The 20166-nt window shown below is 39.0% G+C and overlaps 1 protein-coding gene and 1 long non-coding RNA gene across 8 annotated transcripts; one reads left to right on the top strand and one right to left on the bottom strand.

Annotated features, from left to right (window-relative positions):
* Positions 1-3291: 3291 nt before the first annotated feature.
* LOC127786604 (uncharacterized) lies at positions 3292-19293 on the bottom strand. 5 transcript variants are annotated; one of them, XR_008020008.1, is made up of 7 exons: positions 19181-19293; positions 19027-19092; positions 7465-7564; positions 7228-7369; positions 4345-4612; positions 3801-3874; positions 3292-3619 (listed from the first exon to the last, which is right to left on the bottom strand). It is a non-coding gene; the product is annotated as an uncharacterized LOC127786604 (long non-coding RNA). The 5 variants fall into 5 exon arrangements; XR_008020007.1 differs by having other exon boundaries at positions 7296-7369; XR_008020006.1 differs by lacking the exon at positions 7465-7564.
* On the top strand, positions 3340-7108 carry LOC127786602 (protein LOL1). 3 transcript variants are annotated; one of them, XM_052314099.1, is made up of 7 exons: positions 3354-3444; positions 3544-3586; positions 3724-3883; positions 4466-4579; positions 4734-4847; positions 4937-5046; positions 6303-7108. In XM_052314099.1, exons 3-7 carry the CDS (start codon positions 3823-3825, stop codon positions 6339-6341), a joined length of 438 nt encoding a protein of 145 aa, XP_052170059.1. In that variant the 5' UTR covers positions 3354-3444; positions 3544-3586; positions 3724-3822; the 3' UTR covers positions 6342-7108. The 3 variants fall into 3 exon arrangements, with proteins under 3 accessions (XP_052170057.1, XP_052170059.1, XP_052170058.1); XM_052314097.1 differs by lacking the exon at positions 3544-3586 and having other exon boundaries at positions 3340-3444; XM_052314098.1 differs by having other exon boundaries at positions 3394-3444; positions 3544-3883.
* Positions 19294-20166: the final 873 nt, after the last annotated feature.

The following is a 20166-nucleotide window of genomic DNA, read 5'->3' as shown; positions in this document are numbered from 1 at the left end:
GGAGGGTCGGAGGGGACTTTTAAGGCAGGGAAGGGGGTTTTACTTTTAGGGTTTGAAACTGAAAAAAAAAAAAAAGGAAAGGGACCATGGCAAGGGGTTAGGGGTTTTATTTTTGGGATGTAGTTGGTTTTCGGTATTAATTAGACTGGTATTAGATCAAATTAAAAATTGACTGAAATTTATAAATAGATGGTAGATTCGAACTACATACTAATTGATTATTTAAACACTCTTATTCTAGAGTGAGTCAAAAAGAGAATTATTTTAAGAAATTTCACAGGCTTTACTTGGGAAGAAAGTCAGAACCTTAGTAAGATTACAAATCCTACATCAATTAGATCAAAGACTTGTATTAAGACATTAAGAGATTTCTCCCAAATAGTAATTTCTCACCCATCACATCTTTACGCACAAAATTAGTTAAATATCTAAAAACCACTCAACCAGAATCGCAAAAGCAAGTAACAAAATCGAACTTCCACGCAAAACTGTGGCATGCATAAAGTAATTAATTTGAGAAGTGTTGTATGTTAGTCACTTGGGCAGCTTGAGCATGGGATTAGAAATAATGGAGCGAGGTTACACAGATTAAGTGGTTAGTTTACGATAAAGTTGAGATTTATATTAATAGATTATGAATTCGATTTTTTATCCTATGCAATGAATTAAAATTTTTACTTACGATTTTTTTTTTTATCAAAATTAAGAACACAAATAATGAAATCTCAAAAAATAATAGAGGGAATGTGGGGGAGGAAGATAGGGAATATCCAATTGGGAAAATGCCAAAAAAAGTGGAACTAGTAGTAGTAGTAGTAATAGTAATACGAGTAGGAGTGGTCCCGTAGCCTCTCTCTCCTCTCTCCCTCTCTGTTTGTCACTTTCTCTCTGTGTGTGTGGTTGTGTTTGCTTGCTGTGCTCTCTCGTCTCTGTCTCAACCAAAAAACAGTGTTCTCCCCACTTCGGAATGGTCGCTTCCCACTTCCCAGAATTCACATTATTGCTTCTCCTTTTTTTTGTTCTCTCCGTTAAACTCAATTTTTTCTTTTATTCTTTCCAATTTGAAGTGTTTTTTTTTCTTCTCCTTTTCATCTCACTAGCAATTCTCATCCAACAAAGTTTAGATTCTATGAATCAATTTTTTATAAAATAAAATAATAATAAAAAAATCTGATCTATGATGCCATCACTTTCTGGTTGATTGAGGAGTTTTTCTCTTTTAAGCACAGATATATATTAGCAGAAACTGATGAATTAAGTGAACCTTCTAGATAATCTGGTTACTAAAAAGGGAAAGGAACAAAAACTTGGTACATAATGTGTGTAAAGGGGAGGCTACAATTTTTTAACAAAAATAAAAATCCTATCTTTTCGTTTTCATAATTGACAAGTGAAAGTTACACATGGCATGATTTGATCAAAAAATAAATAAATAAAACAACAATAATAAATAAATATCAAGTTTCGATTCCACATCAATCTATGACATGGACTTTTTTGGTGCCTTTTGTCTCATCGCTTATGTGTGTGGTTGATTGTCCTTAGTTTCCTTGTAGTCGACCTTGCATTTGCATTTTCCTAAGTTTAAGATTGTAAATTTAACTTTTATTCTTATTAATTAATACTTATGTAATGTCACACTATAAGATTGATTTATTTATTTAAATGAAGAGACCAATAACATTATAAACGAAATTCTATTAAAACATGAGACTAACTAGATGTTTTTAGAGAAAAAGGCAAAAAGGGTTTATCAGTACCCTAGACTAACAGTAATTCTATATTATCTCATATAACTTGTGACATTTCATTTTAAAGCAACCTTATGTTTACTATCAAAACTCACTCCCACTGTATGTTTGTGTGTGTGTATATATCAAAGTAATTACAATATAATTTATTAAAATTTATCAAACTGTTACTCACCTGCCATTCCTAAAAAAATAGTAAACCAAACCACCACCTCACCATCAAATACATTTCATCCTAATTAATTAAGATCGATCGAAGACACATCCATACAAAACCACCCAAGAGAACAGGTTAATTAAGTAGATGAATTGGTCAGGCCGATTGTCTACACTAACTAGTCATATATATCACGCTGACACCAACCACATTCACCAATCCAATCTTAGATATCACACCCCCAAACCTACCATAAATATATAGCACCCAAACACGGCTTATGTTGCTGTCAATTGTTAAACAAAAAAAAGCTGCCTTTTTAGATCCTTGAAAGAGACTGCAGCAGGCACAGAATGGCATCCTTACTGCTTTTCACTTCTCCCTCCACTGATAAAAGGCCAACAGCGGAGTAAAGCTGCTGTCCAGAAGGGATGAAATAAAGACCAAACGACCACCAGGTGGTAGCCCATACAGTTAACAGTGAGCCATAAAACTCTTGAGATCGAGAGATCAATTTTTGGAGGTCTTGCATTCATTATTATTGCGGCTTGGTGAAATCCCAGCCAATATAGACCATAGATTTAATGGGATAGAGGTCTTTGATACTACTAAGAATGCACTAGTAAGATATTTTATTCAAGAGTAATGAATAGTTAAATATGCAAGCATACTCTGACGGACAACTAATGTACCTACCCATCAAACAACAACCAAAAAGCCCTACTGAATTAACCATACTAATGGGGTCTCACACTCTATCTAAGAGCCCAGCTTTTAGCAGAAATATAAGGTCTCACTCACAGTCTCACTACTTCTAAAGCAAAGGAAAAGAATCACAACACAAACTAGAATTGTCGATCAAAGTGAATCATAACTACAAAAAGGATCACTGCTATATCATTACAAGTGAGTTTTTTCGCTATTTGGGGTTCACTGCACGATCAATTGGTAGGTGAATGAAACCAACGAATCTTAATGCAAAGGTGATTGGCCATTTGGCATGGCACAATGGGGAAGAGGACCACCATAAAAGTTTCTGTAAATCCAATCACAAGGAAAACAGGGTGGCCTGGTGGGACAAATTCAAGTTTCTCTATGTTCAGTTGGGTAACGTGGCCCAGTCCAAGTTGTCCATTCCCAGAAGGAAGGTGTGTGGCTAGCATCCGTTGGTTTTACTCCATAATAAATGTATATACGTGTTCCTACAACTGCATGCAGAACGAGAGAGAGAGAGAGAGAGAGAGAGAGAGAGAGAGAATGGACTATGGGGACCCAGAGCTTCTGATAAAGCTGACTTGATATGCTACCAACAGAAACCGTAAATCACCACATTTATCCATACCAAAAGGGAAAATAAGAAAATGAGAGCTCCCCTTAATCTCAGATAAAAGAAGGAAAATGGTAAAAACTCTCCTGTTTGATAGTTACACCAACTCTTCTATCTACTCTTGTTCTTTAAAAGTCATAACACCCCTCTCTCTCTCTCTCTCTCTCTCTCTCTCTCTCTCTCTCTCTCTCATCTGCAACCGCTAAAAGGTCTGTGTTCATCCAACAGTACTGTTCACCCCAACTCTTGCTCGTGTTTCAATTTCATTTTCTGTGACTCACCAACATAAATGCATCTGTGGATTACAGATGCAAAGAATTCAATGGGGCCTAGTGATTTGCTAGCTATAACGTCCTGTGACATTCTTTCTCCATCTTCATTTTCCTGGAATTGTGAATCTAAATGAGTGCTTTCTGCATTTCAACTTAGTGGTTCTCGTGATTTCTTGAACAGTCTGCTCATACATTTCTAGTTTTTCCACGTTTCAGCCAATGATAGGAATGGATGAAGAACTCCTGATTCAAATGCATGAAGAAAGGTTTTAAGATCTGGGAAGGGTGTATACCTCTGTGACTGTGACAGTGACAATGCCAGTTCCTCTCGCTCCTTATCCAAGGCCTACAGTGCCATTTTCACCTCCTGCAAACGGTAAATTACTCAATTGTGCTTCTCGTTTACTTGTAAATATCATTGAAGAATGCGAAAAGGAGCAAGTTATATACAACATAGGAGAAAGAAAAGAAAGAAAAACTGTAAAGAACCATCTTCAACAAAATTTGTCTACTCGTTTTATCCTGAAACTACATAGCATTCTTGCAATGAAAATTTATGGAATACTTCTTGTAAAGTTATTATTACTTGCAGATGATACAATAATATGATTCCAATTTTTTATTTCCTTTTCTCCCTTCTTTATACAACTTCATCTAGAACAGAAGCTCTGCAAGGTAAAATAATCGAGTAAATAAACAAGAGAGATTCATAAAATCTATTGACAAACTCTCATGCACCAGCTTAAACAACAAGGATTTAAGACTCCAAGAATGGGGCATGCAAGGAATTCATCAGTTATAAATGAAGAGCACAGTACATATATTTTTTGTCCAAACCTGGGATTCTCATCAACCTAGAAACCATAGAGGCAGGTTGGACTAATGAAAATATAAATTTGCACCAAAACAGAGAGTTTCCCTGCTCGCCAATCAACTTAAAAGCTATTTTGATTATCAGGTGCACAAAGCCAGCTTGTATGTTCTGGTTGTCGAAACCTTTTACTCTATCCAGTTGGAGCAACCTCCGTATGTTGCGCTGTTTGCAATGCAGTCACAGCTGTGCCACCTCCTGGTACGTTTCCTTCTTCCTCTGAAATTTATAACCCTGAAACATTGTAAAAATCAACCCAATCAATTTTGGTCAGTTTATCTTTGATTTCCATGTTAAGTCCTATTTTATGGTATATACATCTTAGCAACTTGCATTATTGAATTATTATGAGAAGGCACGGAAATGGCTCAGTTGGTTTGTGGAGGTTGTCACACCTTGTTAATGTACATTCGAGGAGCAACCAGCGTGCAATGCTCTTGCTGTCATACAGTCAATTTAGCCTTGGAAGGTATATAACCACGAATGGCATGAATTCATAAGATCTACTTTCATTTTCCTATGATTTTTTTACTAAGCATCAAATGTATTTCAAAACAGCAAATCAGGTGGCACATGTAAATTGTGGGAACTGCAGGATGCTGTTAATGTACCAATATGAAGCTCGATCAGTGAAATGTGCAGTCTGCAATTTTGTGACTTCAATCGGGGTCAGTAGGAAATTCCCTCTTGCTATCTCTTAGGTGTTAGTCAATTTAAATAGTTACTCATGTCCATACAAGCATTACTACACAATTTTCCAGTCACGAAAGGAAATCAAAACCTCAATGTTCCCAGTTCATTACTTCATCAAATAAAACGTGAATGAATCTCAAAGAATCCAGGTCCTGATCAATCTTAGTCATGTTCATTGGGGAGACAATAGGATAGGAGATATGATATGAAGAAAGAATGAGAACAATAAATTGAAACACTTTAACACAAAATTTTCCTTGTCACTGAAGCAAAGCAAATCAACAATACCTGGATGACCTTGCTCTTGTAAGGTAGAGGACATGCTGTAGCACAACTGCTTTGAGATGGTTCTCTCTATTTTCTTTCATCATTTAATCAATTTTGAAGATATATTCTAGCTTGATAATCTAGATCTAATCATGAACACAGGCAAATTTCTGTAGATGCATATTTACAGGGGTAGCAACACTATGGATAGAGATCACAGAATTTTAGTCAGTACATATCAATTGCATTAGGAGATCCAATTCATTGGGATTACAAAGCCTGTTTCCAAAGAGACTTCATTGACATCCCTCAATCACAACAGCAACACTTGGATTTCAAAACTTTTTTCCTCTACAACGTCTACCATCTCTATCCACAATCTCACCTAATTCCTAAACTCCAAGCTCTCTAAGCTTTCTTCATGCAGAAAAGTGTTCTGCTGACTCATAAAGGTGAAAAACTTCAAGGTCAAGCTAAGAAATTAACACATTTTCAGGACACAGGTTTGTTTTCTTGGCAACTTCACTCTCAGCATGTTCTGACCTGTTAAATAATGCTATTGTTCTGAATCTCCAACTCCAGGCAACAAGAATCCACCTGCCAGCCTCTTCTCCTAAAGTCCCCAGCCTCTCCAAAAAGGAATAGACGGAAGAAAATAAGTGATCAGATTAGGGGGAAGGGGTAGAGAGAGAGTTCTATACTAATGTACAATCACACGAGGACAATTTTTCTTCTACATTCTCTATCAGATTTTTCTTTCTATTTCTTGATTTTTCATCCAAGTTATTATTCTTCTTCAATATCTTCTTTCAATTTCTCTTCATTGTCTACTTTAAGCTGATCCTGATATTTTAAACTTCAATCCAGTAAATGATACTAGACCTGCAGTAGGATAAGTGGATCGCAATATTTACATACAGTTTGTATTTACATATCACTGAATGTAGTTTAATGAATGGTGCAGGCCTCAACAAGCACCACCGAACAAAAGTTCAACAGCTAAATCTGTGTGAAAGTTAAGGGGGTTATTACAAACTTCTGCAGTTTCAGTTTTGCATCTAAAAGCACCCCCAGTCTTTGCATATCTGACGAAGCAGAGCATTCTCACCCACCTATCTGTATAGAGTTATTTTTTCCTTGCGTGACTTTATTATAGTAAGAAGCTTAATCTACTTGGAATTATGAAAAGTATTGTACAAGAAGACTCCGAGATTATAAATGTAGGTTGACTGTTTTTGGATAGTAAAAACAGGCATTTTCCTTTATTTAGATATGCATCGGAGGCATAAAGTATTTCCTTTTTTTCTTTTTCTTTCTATCTTTCTTCTTCTTCTCCGATAAATGATTCTAAATTTCAAATTGAACAGACAAATAAACAACTGAGATCATTAACGAGATAGGGAAAAGGAAAAGGTGAAGGTGAGGATCATATGAAATAACCACTAAAAAATTGACATATGCATTTGATTTGGATTATAAAGCGGAACAGAAAAGAAAAGAGTGGCTTGTATAAATATGCTTTCAGTTCACTCAAAGATATCATTTGTTACATCCAGTAGATAGTTTTTAGTGATCTATTGAAGAAGTTAGTTTTCTTAGAGCCCTAAAACACAAGTGCAACCCAATTTCAAGTAAACTCTCTGCTTGTATTATATTAAAAGCAGACATGAAAGTACTATCTAGAACTGCAATCATCACGAGCCTTAACCTACTAAGTGGGGCAGCTACATGAATTATAACCGTCCAATCCAGAACTGCAACCATCTACTTTAAATCTCACTGGATGCCCAGCAAGTTTGTAATAAATCAATATTCCCCAATGGGGCAAGTCACGTTTTAGAGAGAGAAATTTAAAGGTACATTTTGATATTATACAGGACTGTCATTACCATGCAGGCCCATGTAGATGCTTATTCATTCTGGATTTTTCAAAACATGAAAAGGATGGCAAGCAAACCTAGTTGCTTTGCAATAGGTTCCTCCATGTGGGTGAAGCTGACAAATGGAGGTACTGAGTTCCACCAGATTAACCTGATTACAAAGATCATTGAGAAAGCAAACATTACATGTCATTAAAGAGATGACAAATTCTCTAATTTTCTATACCAAAGGTGCCTTGGCTTTACACTTAAAGAAACAATCCTGATAATTTGTCCGATCCATCCTAACCCCATAAAGCTCTCCAATCAATTGAATCTTTTCCTCATTCAAGTAGCACCCAATTCCCTGAGGAGAGTGAAACCTTCAATATTAATTCCATTAAATATAGTGATCTAAACATATCATCTTCAGTCTTCATGAATCAGCAGTTTCATGAAGGCCTCTTTAAGTTAAATGAACATGCTCCACTGAAGCAAAGTCATTGTGGATATCCTCAATTTTCTGTCTTTAGATTGCTTCCACTAAATGGTTTTTTATGCACGGAAGATCATATACAATGCAAAATACAATTGCTGGGATTAAGCTACACAAACAAACTCTATGCGGCTCAGCTTCAATCACCTGGCATTTCTCTATTATAAATGTCAAGTAAACCATATTTTCTCCTCCCCAGAATAAGTAACAATGAAAACGAAATCTCCATGTATTTTATCATTCATGAGAAGCCACTGCCAAGTACAAACTGATGCACTGGAAAATATATAATCTCTTTCTAGAGAGTCTGTTTCATTTTCCTAGCTACATGATTTTAGAAAATAGCCCATAAATTAAGACCAAGGAAAAAAGAATAAAATCATATCTATCCAAAATTACATGACAAACTTTTCTGGAAACTAAACCCACCACATATATTAATTAATTCTGTCAACAAATAAGAGATGGGTGTCAAAGGTTGAGGAAACATATCTACCAATTCTTTAACAATGTAGTAAATTTTGGTTAAATTTTTCATCCACCTTAATAATAACAAATTGTCCCAATACAAGACTCACAACATGGGTTTAGCTTCTCATTTTACCCATTCACTTCCCATTTTAGTATTCAGAAAGGGCAATCAATATTGGTCGATTATGGAACCAGTAATGCGCATGTTACAGTAAACTGTTGTCTTTAAAAGTACCACGTAAACACTTCCTTGTCACATCACCCAGAAATTATTCTCTTAGATATTGCTTTAGTCTCAGAGGTAGTTTATCCACTTCTTTTACTGAAAGAATAACCATTATAAAAGTCTGGTTTTTCTTAGCAAACGCCATCATCGACATCTCTCCCCATCACATTACCCCTTGTACAACTAAGGATAATGAAATCTGATTTCCCTTAACTACTGTTTATTTACTAGATAAGGCTCTTCATGTTTTAACACAACGAACCACCATTAGACATTTGCTCTCTTAAAGTTAATGTAGTGATGGTTCATTAGAGGAAACAAAGAAAAGGAAGCACTCTAAATAAATTTTTACCATCACAGGAAACAAAGAAATGGAAGCACTCTAAACAAATCAATACTTATGTTAATCAACTGTATGCGTGTGGAGTCCAAAATACTGTAGATTTTTCCTCACTACAGGGGCAACATAGGATTCATCTTCATCCAAAAATCAGGTTCGAGTGAGAGAATAATCTGACTAGAGAAATGCTCAAGGCAGGGAATATTTCAACCAAGGCAAGTTTGGATTATAGTAACCTCACTGTCTTCCTAGTTGCACATTCAAATATCTCGACTCGTAGCATTTCACTTTGACAAACACTTAAGAAGGAACAAAGAAAAGAAATAAAGTTCTGACATCCCAACAAAATGATTATAAGTGATTTTTCATGCAACAATACTCAGCAATTAGAATTCATTATGCAAAATGTGCATAAAAATAGGTTACCATTATGCTGCTAAAATAGAACTGGAACATGATTAAGTTCCTGCAATTTCTTACAATAGTAATATTTTGAGGACCCAAATAATACTCAACAATGTAAGCAATTATTACATTTCAAGTGAAAATTTAAACTAAGAAATAGCAAGCTGCCATTACATGCTCTCCTTTATGATAAAATTAGGAATATATTCAGAAGTTGTTTTCCAGAGACGGGAGGATGTGAAATAGAAGTTAGAAAGATGTCCACCTGGACTGTATTCAATATGTAGCAATTAACATAATACTTAAGGTTTATGCAGTCTTCCCAAATGACTCAATCATAAATTTGAGGGATTTTCTCCTGCTCAGCCAAAATTGGAGGGTGAGCCTTGGTAGCAATGGTAAGTGTTAAGCTCAAGGGTAAGTAAATAAAATTTTGATGATAACAAAAATACTTTTATGATATAATTTTTTTTTATTATTAGCCTCAAATGGGAACAGAATCACGTGCGCACAACACACTAGAAATTACGCCAAGAAGGAGAAAGAGCAGCAGATTGCTTGTTTCCTTTTTCATATATCAATAATAATAATATATATTTTAATATCCTAATTTCAACCTCTTCCAATTCAATTGTTGAATTGCGGCTGCCAAATTGCCGCCTTTAATTTTGGCGTCTTTGAAATTTCCTTCAATCCGCCACACACTGTTTCTCTAATTTTCCTTTTTTCAAATCTTCAATTAAATAGTATATAAATATGTGTGGGCCCCAAATTCCATCATCTTTCCAATTTTCCAATTGTGCCGCTCCAAGTCTCCATCCAGCTTGTTCTCCAATTTTCCACTTTATTATTATATATACGGTGACTCATCAATGCCTCCTTAGTCTTTAATATTAAATTACTACTTTAATTCAATTACCTCCTTTGGCAATTGTGCGTCTCTCTTTGCTGCACACCTAAGAAAATATTTTCACATTTGTTTTTCTTGTTTTTCAAAGTCATACCCTGATTTCTCTTGAAAAACTTGTTCTTGGAAAATGTTGTCCTTTAACATTTACTTTTGACTTTGTTTGCAAATTATTCTTTGCTATGGTTAACTTTCAACAGGTGCTAGCTAGAGGTGGAAAATGAAGAAGAATTTTTGAATTTCAAAGTATTGTTTATTTCTTTATTTGTAACAAATAGTTCTCTGGAGATGTGTATAAATTCAAAGTGAGTATGAAGGGCTGAAGTACACAAAAAATACAATACAGTGAACAAACTTGACAGAACATTCAAACAAGAGGGAGAAGGCTCAAGTGCTGCAGGTTTGCTAGCTAGTAGAATTCTCGAATTGTTGGTAACTTATTTGAGATTGTTTTTTGGTTGTAAGTTTGTTATTGTTACTCACTTGTTGTGTGAGGGGATTGTATTTCGTTAGCAGGTTGCTAAGCGATTTTTGCTTAAAGTAAATGATTGTGTTGGTTCTAGCTCCAATTAAAAGCTAGTGTTGGTTCTAGCTCCAAATTCAAAAGCTAATGTTGATTCTTTTTAGTAGAACCTCAAGTTAAGTCTTGGGAGAGAAGAGTAGACTCATAAGAGTTCGAACCTCTATAAATTCTCTTGTTCTTTTTTGGGCCTATTCACATTACATTCACCACTTAATTAAGATCACATTTTAAGAGTTTTTAAAAAGAGCTAAAATTATTAATTCCCACCCCCCCCCCCGGCGGGGTATTTATCTGGGCAACAGTAAGGTTGCTGCTCTTTGATTAAAAGGTCATGGATTCAAGTTTTGGAAACAGCCTCTTTGCAAAGAAAGGTAAGGCTGCACACAAAAATGACCTACATTGATCCTTAGAAAGAAGGGAGCCACCATGCACTATGGATGCCTCTCAGCCAAAACTGAAATTTTATTAATAACTGTAAGAACTTTAGCGCTCCAATACATAATAAGAAAGAATCTAAAAGTTGAATACAACATCCAAAAATTTCACAATATAATTAAAGATAAAGCAGAACAAAACTGCATCAAAACACTTAGCGAACTTACAGAGACTAGCAACAGAAATAAGCCAAAGTGTATACAGGCATAGAAATCTTGTAAGCACCAGATTTTGCTAAGTAATCTGCAAAGCGGTTTGATTTTCGATAAATATTTGCAAAATCAACCCCTCTTAACTGATCATAGAACATATATGATAGAACCTTTCCTGTTTGATTGAATTCAACTCTTACAGTAGCTTACAATAATGGAGAATAGCAAAGATCAAGAAAGAAAACAACAAGAAATTAGGCCTATTCGAGAGGGCCTCACTCTCCAATGGTTTCTTCAACAAATTTTCCACCCCTTCTCTCTCCTCCACTCTCCCCTTTTATATCTCTCCCCTATTCTGTTTCAGCCACGTAAAATAATATTCTCCTCTAACCAACTTCTAACTCTTTTGCCCCTGACCCAATTTCCTTAGCTGCCCTTATCGCTTCTCTCCTTTTATGTCTTTGATAGGTAAGACTAATGGGAGTCCTAACAATACTCCTGCCCACAAGTTTCACCTTGTCCTCAAGATGAAATTCTGGAAATTGATGTAGGATCTGCTGATAGGGTTCCCAAGTGGCCTTTAGGGGTGGCAAACCCTTCCATTGTATCAGAACCTCAAGGCTCCGTAGATTTTTTCCCCGGCCCGGCCTTACCCCCAACAAGAATTCTGGTTGTACCTTCAATTCCAACTCAGCTGTTAGCTGGTCGGGAAAGTCAGCAATTTCCTGCACTGCTCCCTCCGCTTTGCGAAGCTGGGAGACATGGAATTCTGGATGGATTGCACACGAAGGTGGTAAGGACAGCTTGTAAGCCACCTTCCCGATCCTTTTCTCTACTACGTAAGGCCCGTAGAACTTAGGAAACAGCTTCTCATTCATCCGAATAGCCAAGGTCTTCTGCCGGTAGGGGCGAAGTTTAACATAAACCAGGTCACCCACCTTGAATTGCACATCCCTCCTTTTTTTATCGGCTATCTCCTTCATCCTCGCTTGTGCGCGCAATAGTTGGGACTGCAGCTCCTCCAAAACAGAATCTCGTTCCAACAATTGCTTTTCAATCATCGACACAGCTGTGGTGCCTTTCTCGAACCTCAAAAGTAGGGGAGGTTCACGCCCATAAACTATCTGGAACGAGGTCAATTTTGATGAGACATGGAAAGAAGTGTTATACCAATATTCCACCCATGGTAGCCAGTTGCACCATGCCTTGGGCTTGGAGGAGGAAAAACATCGAAGGTAGGTCTCCAAAGTGCAATTTAGGACCTCCGTTTGGCCATCGGACTGCGGGTGGTAGGCTGTACTTCTTCTCAATTTAGTGCCTTGCAACCTGAATAACTCCTCCCAAAAATGGCTAACAAAAATTTTATCTCTATCGGAAACTATAGAACTTGGAACCCCATGTAATCGGACTATCTCCTTCACAAAAATCCCAACAACACTAGCTGCTGTAAAAGGGTGTTTCAAGGCAATGAAGTGTTCGTACTTACTTAGGCAGTCCACAACCACCAAGATAGTATCCATCCCAGCTGACTTAGGCAACCCTTCGACGAAATCCATGGACACATCTTCCCAAACTCAACTAGGAACCGGAAGTGGCTGCAGCAGTCCACCAGGTGATAGAGCCTCATATTTATGCTGCTGGCACACTTGACACTGCTGAACATATTGTTGAATGTCTCTCTTCATGCCCACCCAATACACATTGGTGGCTACCCTTTTATATAAGTCTTGAGAAAGCCAGAATGACCCCCAACCAGTCCATCATGGCCTTCCTTCAACATTAACGGAATTAATTCCAACCCTTTAGGAAGATACAATCTGCCCTTGAATAGCAAATGGCCATCCACCAGCGCATAGTGGGTTCTGCTGGAAGGATTTTCCTGCAGCTCTCTAACAATCTGTTGGAGTATAGCATCTCCTTTCACCTCCTCTTTGAGTTGGTCTAGCTGCACTATTTGGGGAATGGAAAGGGCCACCAAGGTGGTAGAAGAAGGGAGGCGTGAGAGAGCATCGGCTGCTCGATTCTCCAATCCGGAATGATATTGAATCTCAAAGTCGTACCCCATCAGCTTCATGACCCATTTTTGACACTCCGGGCTAACCATCCGCTGCTCCATAAGAAATTTAAGGCTTTGCTGATCCGTTCTAATAACAAACCTGCGCCCAAGTAGGTAATGTCGCCATTTTCTCATTGCAAATACTATTGCTATCAATTCCCACTCATACACCGATCTCACTCGACCCGTGGGGCTTAGGGAATGACTGAAAAAAGCAATTGGGAGCTGCTGCTGCATCAACACTGCCCCTAATCCCTGCCCTGATGCATCAGTTTCAACCATGAATTCCTTTGAAAAATCCGGCAAAGCCAACACGGGCAGATTGGTCATTGCCCATTTGAGGGATTGAAAAGCTTGCTCCGCCACTTCATCCCAAAAAAAAATTACCCCTCCGGAGGCGGTCGGTCAATGGCCGTGCCACCTTCCCATAATCCTTCACAAATCTCCGATAATACCCCGTAAGACCCAAGAATCCTCGAAGCTCATGTAAGGATTTGGGGCTGGGCCAGTCCATCACCGCCTTAACCTTAGAGCTATCCGCAGCCACCCCATCTTGAGAGATGACGTGCCCCAAATACTCAATCTCCCGCTACCCAAACTGACACTTCTTCGCATTGGCGTACAACCGGTGGACTGTTAGGAGCCCCAACACACATCTCAAGTGTTTCTTATGTTCAGCCATATCCTTATTGTAAATCAGAATGTCGTCAAAAAATACTAACACGAAGCTCCTTAAATGCTCCTTAAAGACCTCGTTCATCAATGATTGGAACGTAGCGGGGGCGTTCGTTAGCCCAAACGGTATAACCAAAAATTCATAATGCCCCTCATGTGTGCGGAATGCAGTCTTAGGAACGTCATTAGGTGCTACTCGGATTTGATGATATCCTGATTTCAAATCCAACTTGAAAAAAATAGCAGCCCCATTCAACTCATCCAAAAGTTCTTCAATAACTGGAATTGGAAATCTATCGGGAACGGTTATCTTGTTTAAAACTCTGTAGTCAACACAAAATCTCCAGCCACCATCCTTCTTCTTGACCAGCAACACCGGGTTGGAAAACGGACTCACACTTGGTCGGATAAGTCCAGCTGTCAACATTTCTCGAACAAGCCTTTCAATCTCGTTTTTCTGAAGATGGGGGTACCGATTGGGCCGCACATTCACAAGTGACACTCCCGGCTGCAATGTAATCATGTGATCCCGCCTCCGGTGTGGGGGAAGCCCACACGGTTCCTCAAAGACATGCCTGAATTCTGCTAAAAGCTCCTGCAAGCTGCCAGGAACTGCCCAGCCAGCAACTTCCTCTTAAGTAGTTAAACTCCCCAATTCCAACAGCACACCTTCTCCACCCTTTCTAAATGCCCTGATCATTGACTTCAATGTTACCAAAGTTTTTCTAAGGCTAGGATCCCCATACAGTGTGATAGTAGTCCCCCTTGCTCTAAACTTCATGACTAATGAGCCCTAATCCACTTGTGTTTCCTCGAGAGTGGCCAACCACTTCATTCCAAGGATAACGTCCGAGCTCCCTAGCTCCTATGGCAGGAAATCTTCCACTACTTCCACATTTTGCAACGTTAAGGTTACCCCTCTACACACTCCAGCACCCTGAACAGCCATGCCCGACCCCATGATCACACCATAGCCCCTCGTTTGCGACCTGACCAGTCCTAGTTTCTGCACCAAATTTGACGCTATAAAGTTATGGGAAGCCCCACTGTCAATGAGAACCACCACCTCCTAGCCTCCTATTTTTCCCTTGATCTTCATGGTTTGTGGAGGGGTTAAACCAACTACCGAGTTGATGGACAGCTCCACTACCTCTCCTGTTTTGATGATTTCACCTTCCTCCCCTGAATTCTCCCATGTTTCAACTTCACCTATATCTTCCTCTTCCTCTTCCTCTTCCCCCTCTTGAATTACCATCACCTGCAGCTCCTTGTTCTTACATTTGTGCCCAATCATATATTTCTCATCACAACGAAAACACAACCCCTTAGCTCGTTTAGCTTGTAGTTCACTCTCGCTTAACCGTTTAAATGGGGAATTGTTCCACTTACCGGTATTAAGTGGCCGATGAGAGGAGCCGGGAATGGTGGTAGTTGATCGAGGTGACGCCACCGGGGAAGGAGAGAGCAACACTCGTTAGTGGTTGGCGACTGGAATTGCATGGGCCTGTGACCAGGCTGCGCCTGGACTGGAATGGCCCCTTCGCACCACCAGATTTCTTTCCTCAATTCATTGGGCTAGGTCCATCATCCCCTCCAGCCCAATTGGCCTCAAAACTCTCATCTCCGCCCTTATGTCGGCCTTCAATCCATTTATAAAATGACCTTACAGCAGCGCCTCTGGCATGTCCTCGAGAGAAGCAGCCAAGGTCTCGAAACGAAGGCGATAATCCTTGATGGATCCCCACTACCGGAGCGCCAGGAATCGTTCTTCCACCGTGCCTTCCTACGTGGGCCTAAATCTGTTTCTCATCATCGCCTTAAGCTCCTCCCAGCTTCTCACCCGTCGCCTTCGTTGTTCCCACTGGAACCAAGCAAGAGCTGCTCCTTCAAAGCAAAGAGCAGCGAAGTCCAACTTCTCTGCATCCGATAGCTGATTCACGGCGAAGTACCGCTCAGCCCAAAACACCCAACCATTTGGGTCGTCACCCTCAAATATTGGCATCTCCAGGCGTCGGACCCTTCCATCGGACCTCCCATATGGATCGAACTCACCGCCAGCTTCCCTATGCCGATTTCCCAGCTCCGGCGTGGCCTCCCTAGTGAGTGTCGAACCCACCGGTATGTGCTCGCCCGACTGTTTCCCCTTCCTCCCTTTCTCCTGGTCCTCCCATCTCTCCATCAACAAGCCAAATTGTTCCATCATCGTCGCCATGTTTTTCTCAATGTTCTGCACCCTCTGGAATTCTTTTTTTCATGGATTCTAATCCCATCTATAGTCCCTCCATCTTCCCTTCAATCTGCTGTTGATAATTCTCCATCCTTCCTTCCAGATCCCCCACTCTCTCCGAGACGGTCACCCCCATGGATCGTTACTCTAATACCAGATTGATAGAACCTTTCTTGTTTGATTGAATTCAGCTCTTACAGTAGCTTACAGGAATGGAGAATAGCAAAGAACAAGAAAGAAAACAACAAGAAATCAGGCCTATTCGAGAGGGCCTCACCCTCCAATGGTTTCTTCAACAAATTTTCCACCCCTTCTCTCTCCTCCACTCTCCCCTTTTATATCTCTCCCCTATTCTGTTTCAGCCACGTAAAATAATATTCTCCTCTAACCAACTTCTAACTCTTTTGCCCCTGACCCAATTTTCTTGGCTGCCCTTATCGCTTCTCTCCTTTTACGTCTTTGATAGGTAAGACTAATGGGAGTCCTAACACAATAGCACTAAAAATCTCCCACAAACTCCATGGCCCTGTCTCCTTATTTCAAATCCACAACACTGCCACTCCTGAATCAGATTCCACAATCAAACTAATAAATATTACTGCATCTGAATTTGACATAAATTTTCCAACATATAAAATTCCTCAATTGACTTTTTAGGTTTAGAATTATCTTGTTAAATCCAGAAGGATTCAACCAGCATAGACTTACATCCATTATCAGTTGATTCATAAATACCTACAACCCGATACCATTATCTCATCTTAACAACATGGTATAATTCTCCTAACTTCCAAACTTTCTTAAAAATAGGTTCATTTACGACCAACCATGGGGACCAAAAAGCAGCATAACAAACAACAATCCGCCATGTTTTCATTAGCCCAAAAAAACTATACCCCTAAGTACTGCTGGAAAAAATTCTTGGACACATTTAGGATTGACCATGGAATCCCCCACCAAGGGAATATATTATTCCAGAAAGGCCAAGACCAAGAACATTTGATAAACAAATGGTTGATATTCCCAGGATGATGCATGCACACAAACGCATCTCAGATGCGCAATATTTTTTCGTTAGACTGGGTTTGATGTGTGCACACAAAGATGAAGCATAAAAACAATTCCCTGGATATAAAATCAGACAAGGCAGAGAATCCAAACTCAACCCTGATGCACAATTTTCTACAGAAAGATACAAGCTAAACAAATTATATACCATAAGGAAGGAGTGTTTTATAAATATCCTTATTTTAGCATCCAACTCAAACTATTTACCAATCTAGCATCTGATTGCACGTCGGATGTCATGCAGGGAGTTTTGTCAACCCGGTAAAGAACCCCACCACGTGGTTGAACTAGGTGGTCTTTGTCAACACTAAGCAAAAATTTTCTGTGTGGAATGGATACAGCCGAAGACCCCCTGGTTGAACAGGGGGTTTGAGCTAACAAGAGAACCCCCTGCTTCAACCAGAGAGAGACCTGCTGGTTGAAATTTTATCAGAGGATTTGTTGTGGCCATACAGTGCCTGTGTAACTCGATATTTTGATGTTTTAAAGCATGAAGATCAGTTCTTGGTATGATGTATGTAGATATCTTGATTTTAGAATAAGTTAGAAGTATTGTCATGTTTTTGAGCTGGTATATTATTAATATTCGAAGCACTTACTACGAGTTTGAGCGAGTGAGCATGCACGTGTGCATGTGTGTGTGTTGAGAGTTTGTTCGAAGTTGGGATGTTGTTATCTGTAAGATAATGGATAAGTAGTTAATAAGAAAGGAAAACGTTAGCAAGAAAAATGAATTTAATTAAGAGGGGTTAGCCAATCAAGGAGCCATCTGCCGAGTCAACTAAGGGCTCCAAAATATCTAGAGGCTCGACTATTGAATCAGACAGTCGACTGTCAGGTCAACTGTACAAAACAGTAAGTTAAGGATCAACTATAAGGTCAACAACCAATTGTGGAGTTCAATTTCACTGATACGTCAACTGAGGATTGAGACAACAAACTGTCAAGTTGACTGCTCAAATCAGTGTCCTAAAAAGGCTTGGACTAAGCAAATCAACTAAGGATGAAGATTTAACTAACCTAGCCACAAAAGGTTCAATAACTCAAAACATAAACTAGCATAAAAACAATAAGGGATATTGGAGAATCAAATGTAAGCTACAGCTAAAGGAGCAGGCTTCATTGGAGGATTGCTCAACCAGACAAAGGGGAGGCCAAGTGTTGTTACCTTGAGCTAGGGGGAATAGCCTGTGTTTTACCGATGATCGCCCCCAAAACACCTTGGCTCAATGCTAAAGAACCTCATGCATTAATTCAGCTACCTAGTCTTGGCTTTGTGTAGGATTTGTGAAGTGTAACCTCCACAAAGCCAAAAAGTGAGACCACCATGCCTTGGGGAAATGACAGGCTAGGCCAAATGTCCGGCGGAACCATGCATCCACTCTATCGTTCTTCCTATTTTCGATAATTCTAACTATGCAAAACACTTATAAGTGAAATATATTAAAGAGGTTCAGAATAGGTGGAGTGTTGTATATTTATTCCTTCCATACTTTTCCACACACGTTCTCTACGGAAGCTTCCATTCTTTACTACGAAAATCTTATTTCAGATACCCAAAAGCTAATCAATCTTATTGAATAAAAACAATGCTTTTCAGATGCCTTGAAATCTTAAAAGTATAATTTCAGATGCGATTGAATTAGATCTCAAAGATCAAAAACATATGTGTGGCTTCCTCTCAACAGTACCACTACCAGCAGGCCTCATTGTTCTCGAATTAATTCCTAACCTGTTGCATAAGTGGTGCTTCCCCACACAATTTCATTCTCACCAAGCCAAACCTAATCAACAAGCACTGTACTAAATACAGTAAAAATTGGTAATAACACGAATCAAAGAACATACCGTGCCTGCAGCTACAAGCGAACGGGAGCGAAATATCCTGAGGCTCTGCAGTCTGTAGTGCAGGTCCTGCATGTAAATCGATCGACATAACTAAGAATCAATGCAGCACTGTGTACAACGCACATAAAGAGGTATCTATACTCGAGAAATTGACCTGAGGAATGAACGAAGAACTTGTGAACGAGTACACGCTGTCGTCGTGAACAGAGTGACTTCGTGGCTAGGGACCGATTGTGAATAGCCGCTGGTAAGGATGTGTAGGAATTTTAATAAAATTGTAAACGGTACGGTACATAGAATACATGAATAGCAACAAAATAATTGAATTTGATTTTTCTAATGATTTTTATGAAATAAAATTATAAAAGCTTTCTTACGCGTTCATCCCTTATCTATCCAAATCTCGAATAGTGATGTCGAATATAGTATATGAGCGATCAAAAATTTTTATTGTATCTTTTTATTGGATTTTATGTCTATTTATAAATATCTCACAGATATAAATATGTATATCTCTTTAAAAATTTGAATCTAATTCAAATTTTAATTAATTATCATATCATATTATTAAAATTCAAATATAATTGAATTTGAAACAAATTTAAATTTTAAATACATAACTTATCATTGGAAAATTTGTCCCAATATAATTGTAATTTTAACAAGATGATTGAAGCTTCGAGCACGATTGCGGCGGGAATGACAAATAAGGATAATGCTACACGAACATAAAGTTAGAGAGAAAGTTAGATAACTCTAACAAAATTACATATATAACCGTTACTGTAAAAGACAAGTTCACCCTCACTCTTACTTTCACTTTCACTCTCTCTCTCTCAAACCCACCCCCGTAAATTGCAGCCTTCACCCCTTACATCGTCGCTCGCACTGTCATCGCCGTCGCCCCTGCCATACTACTCGCACCATTGTCACCCAAGGATGGCACCACCGTTGTCACCCGTTGTCTCCCTTGCCAAAATTGCTAGCCGTCAACCCCTCCGCTTGCATAGTCATCTCCCCCACCCAACACCTCATGCCGTTGTCGTCACCCCCACCACTGGCCACTGACCACCGTCACCCCTCTCCCACACCACCGCTCCAACAACTATCGTCGAACCACCTTGCCAGCCACTTGCATAA

This window comes from Diospyros lotus, chromosome 12 (genome assembly GCF_014633365.1).
Source record: "Diospyros lotus cultivar Yz01 chromosome 12, ASM1463336v1, whole genome shotgun sequence".
In the NCBI taxonomy this organism is placed as follows: domain Eukaryota; kingdom Viridiplantae; phylum Streptophyta; class Magnoliopsida; order Ericales; family Ebenaceae; genus Diospyros; species Diospyros lotus.
The sequence above is the reverse complement of the archived record's forward strand: the minus strand, read 5'-3'. Positions and strand labels throughout refer to the sequence as shown.

Excerpts from the sequence above, each read along its gene's own strand:
- LOC127786602 (XM_052314097.1), top strand. The coding sequence starts at position 3,823 with ATGCCAGTTCCTCTCGCTCCTTATCCAAGGCCTACAGTGCCATTTTCA. Across the intron at positions 3,884-4,465 it reads ATTTTCACCTCCTGCAAACG|GTGCACAAAGCCAGCTTGTA; the intron begins GTAAATTACTCA and ends TTTGATTATCAG. Across the intron at positions 5,047-6,302 it reads ATTTTGTGACTTCAATCGGG|GCCTCAACAAGCACCACCGA; the intron begins GTCAGTAGGAAA and ends TGAATGGTGCAG.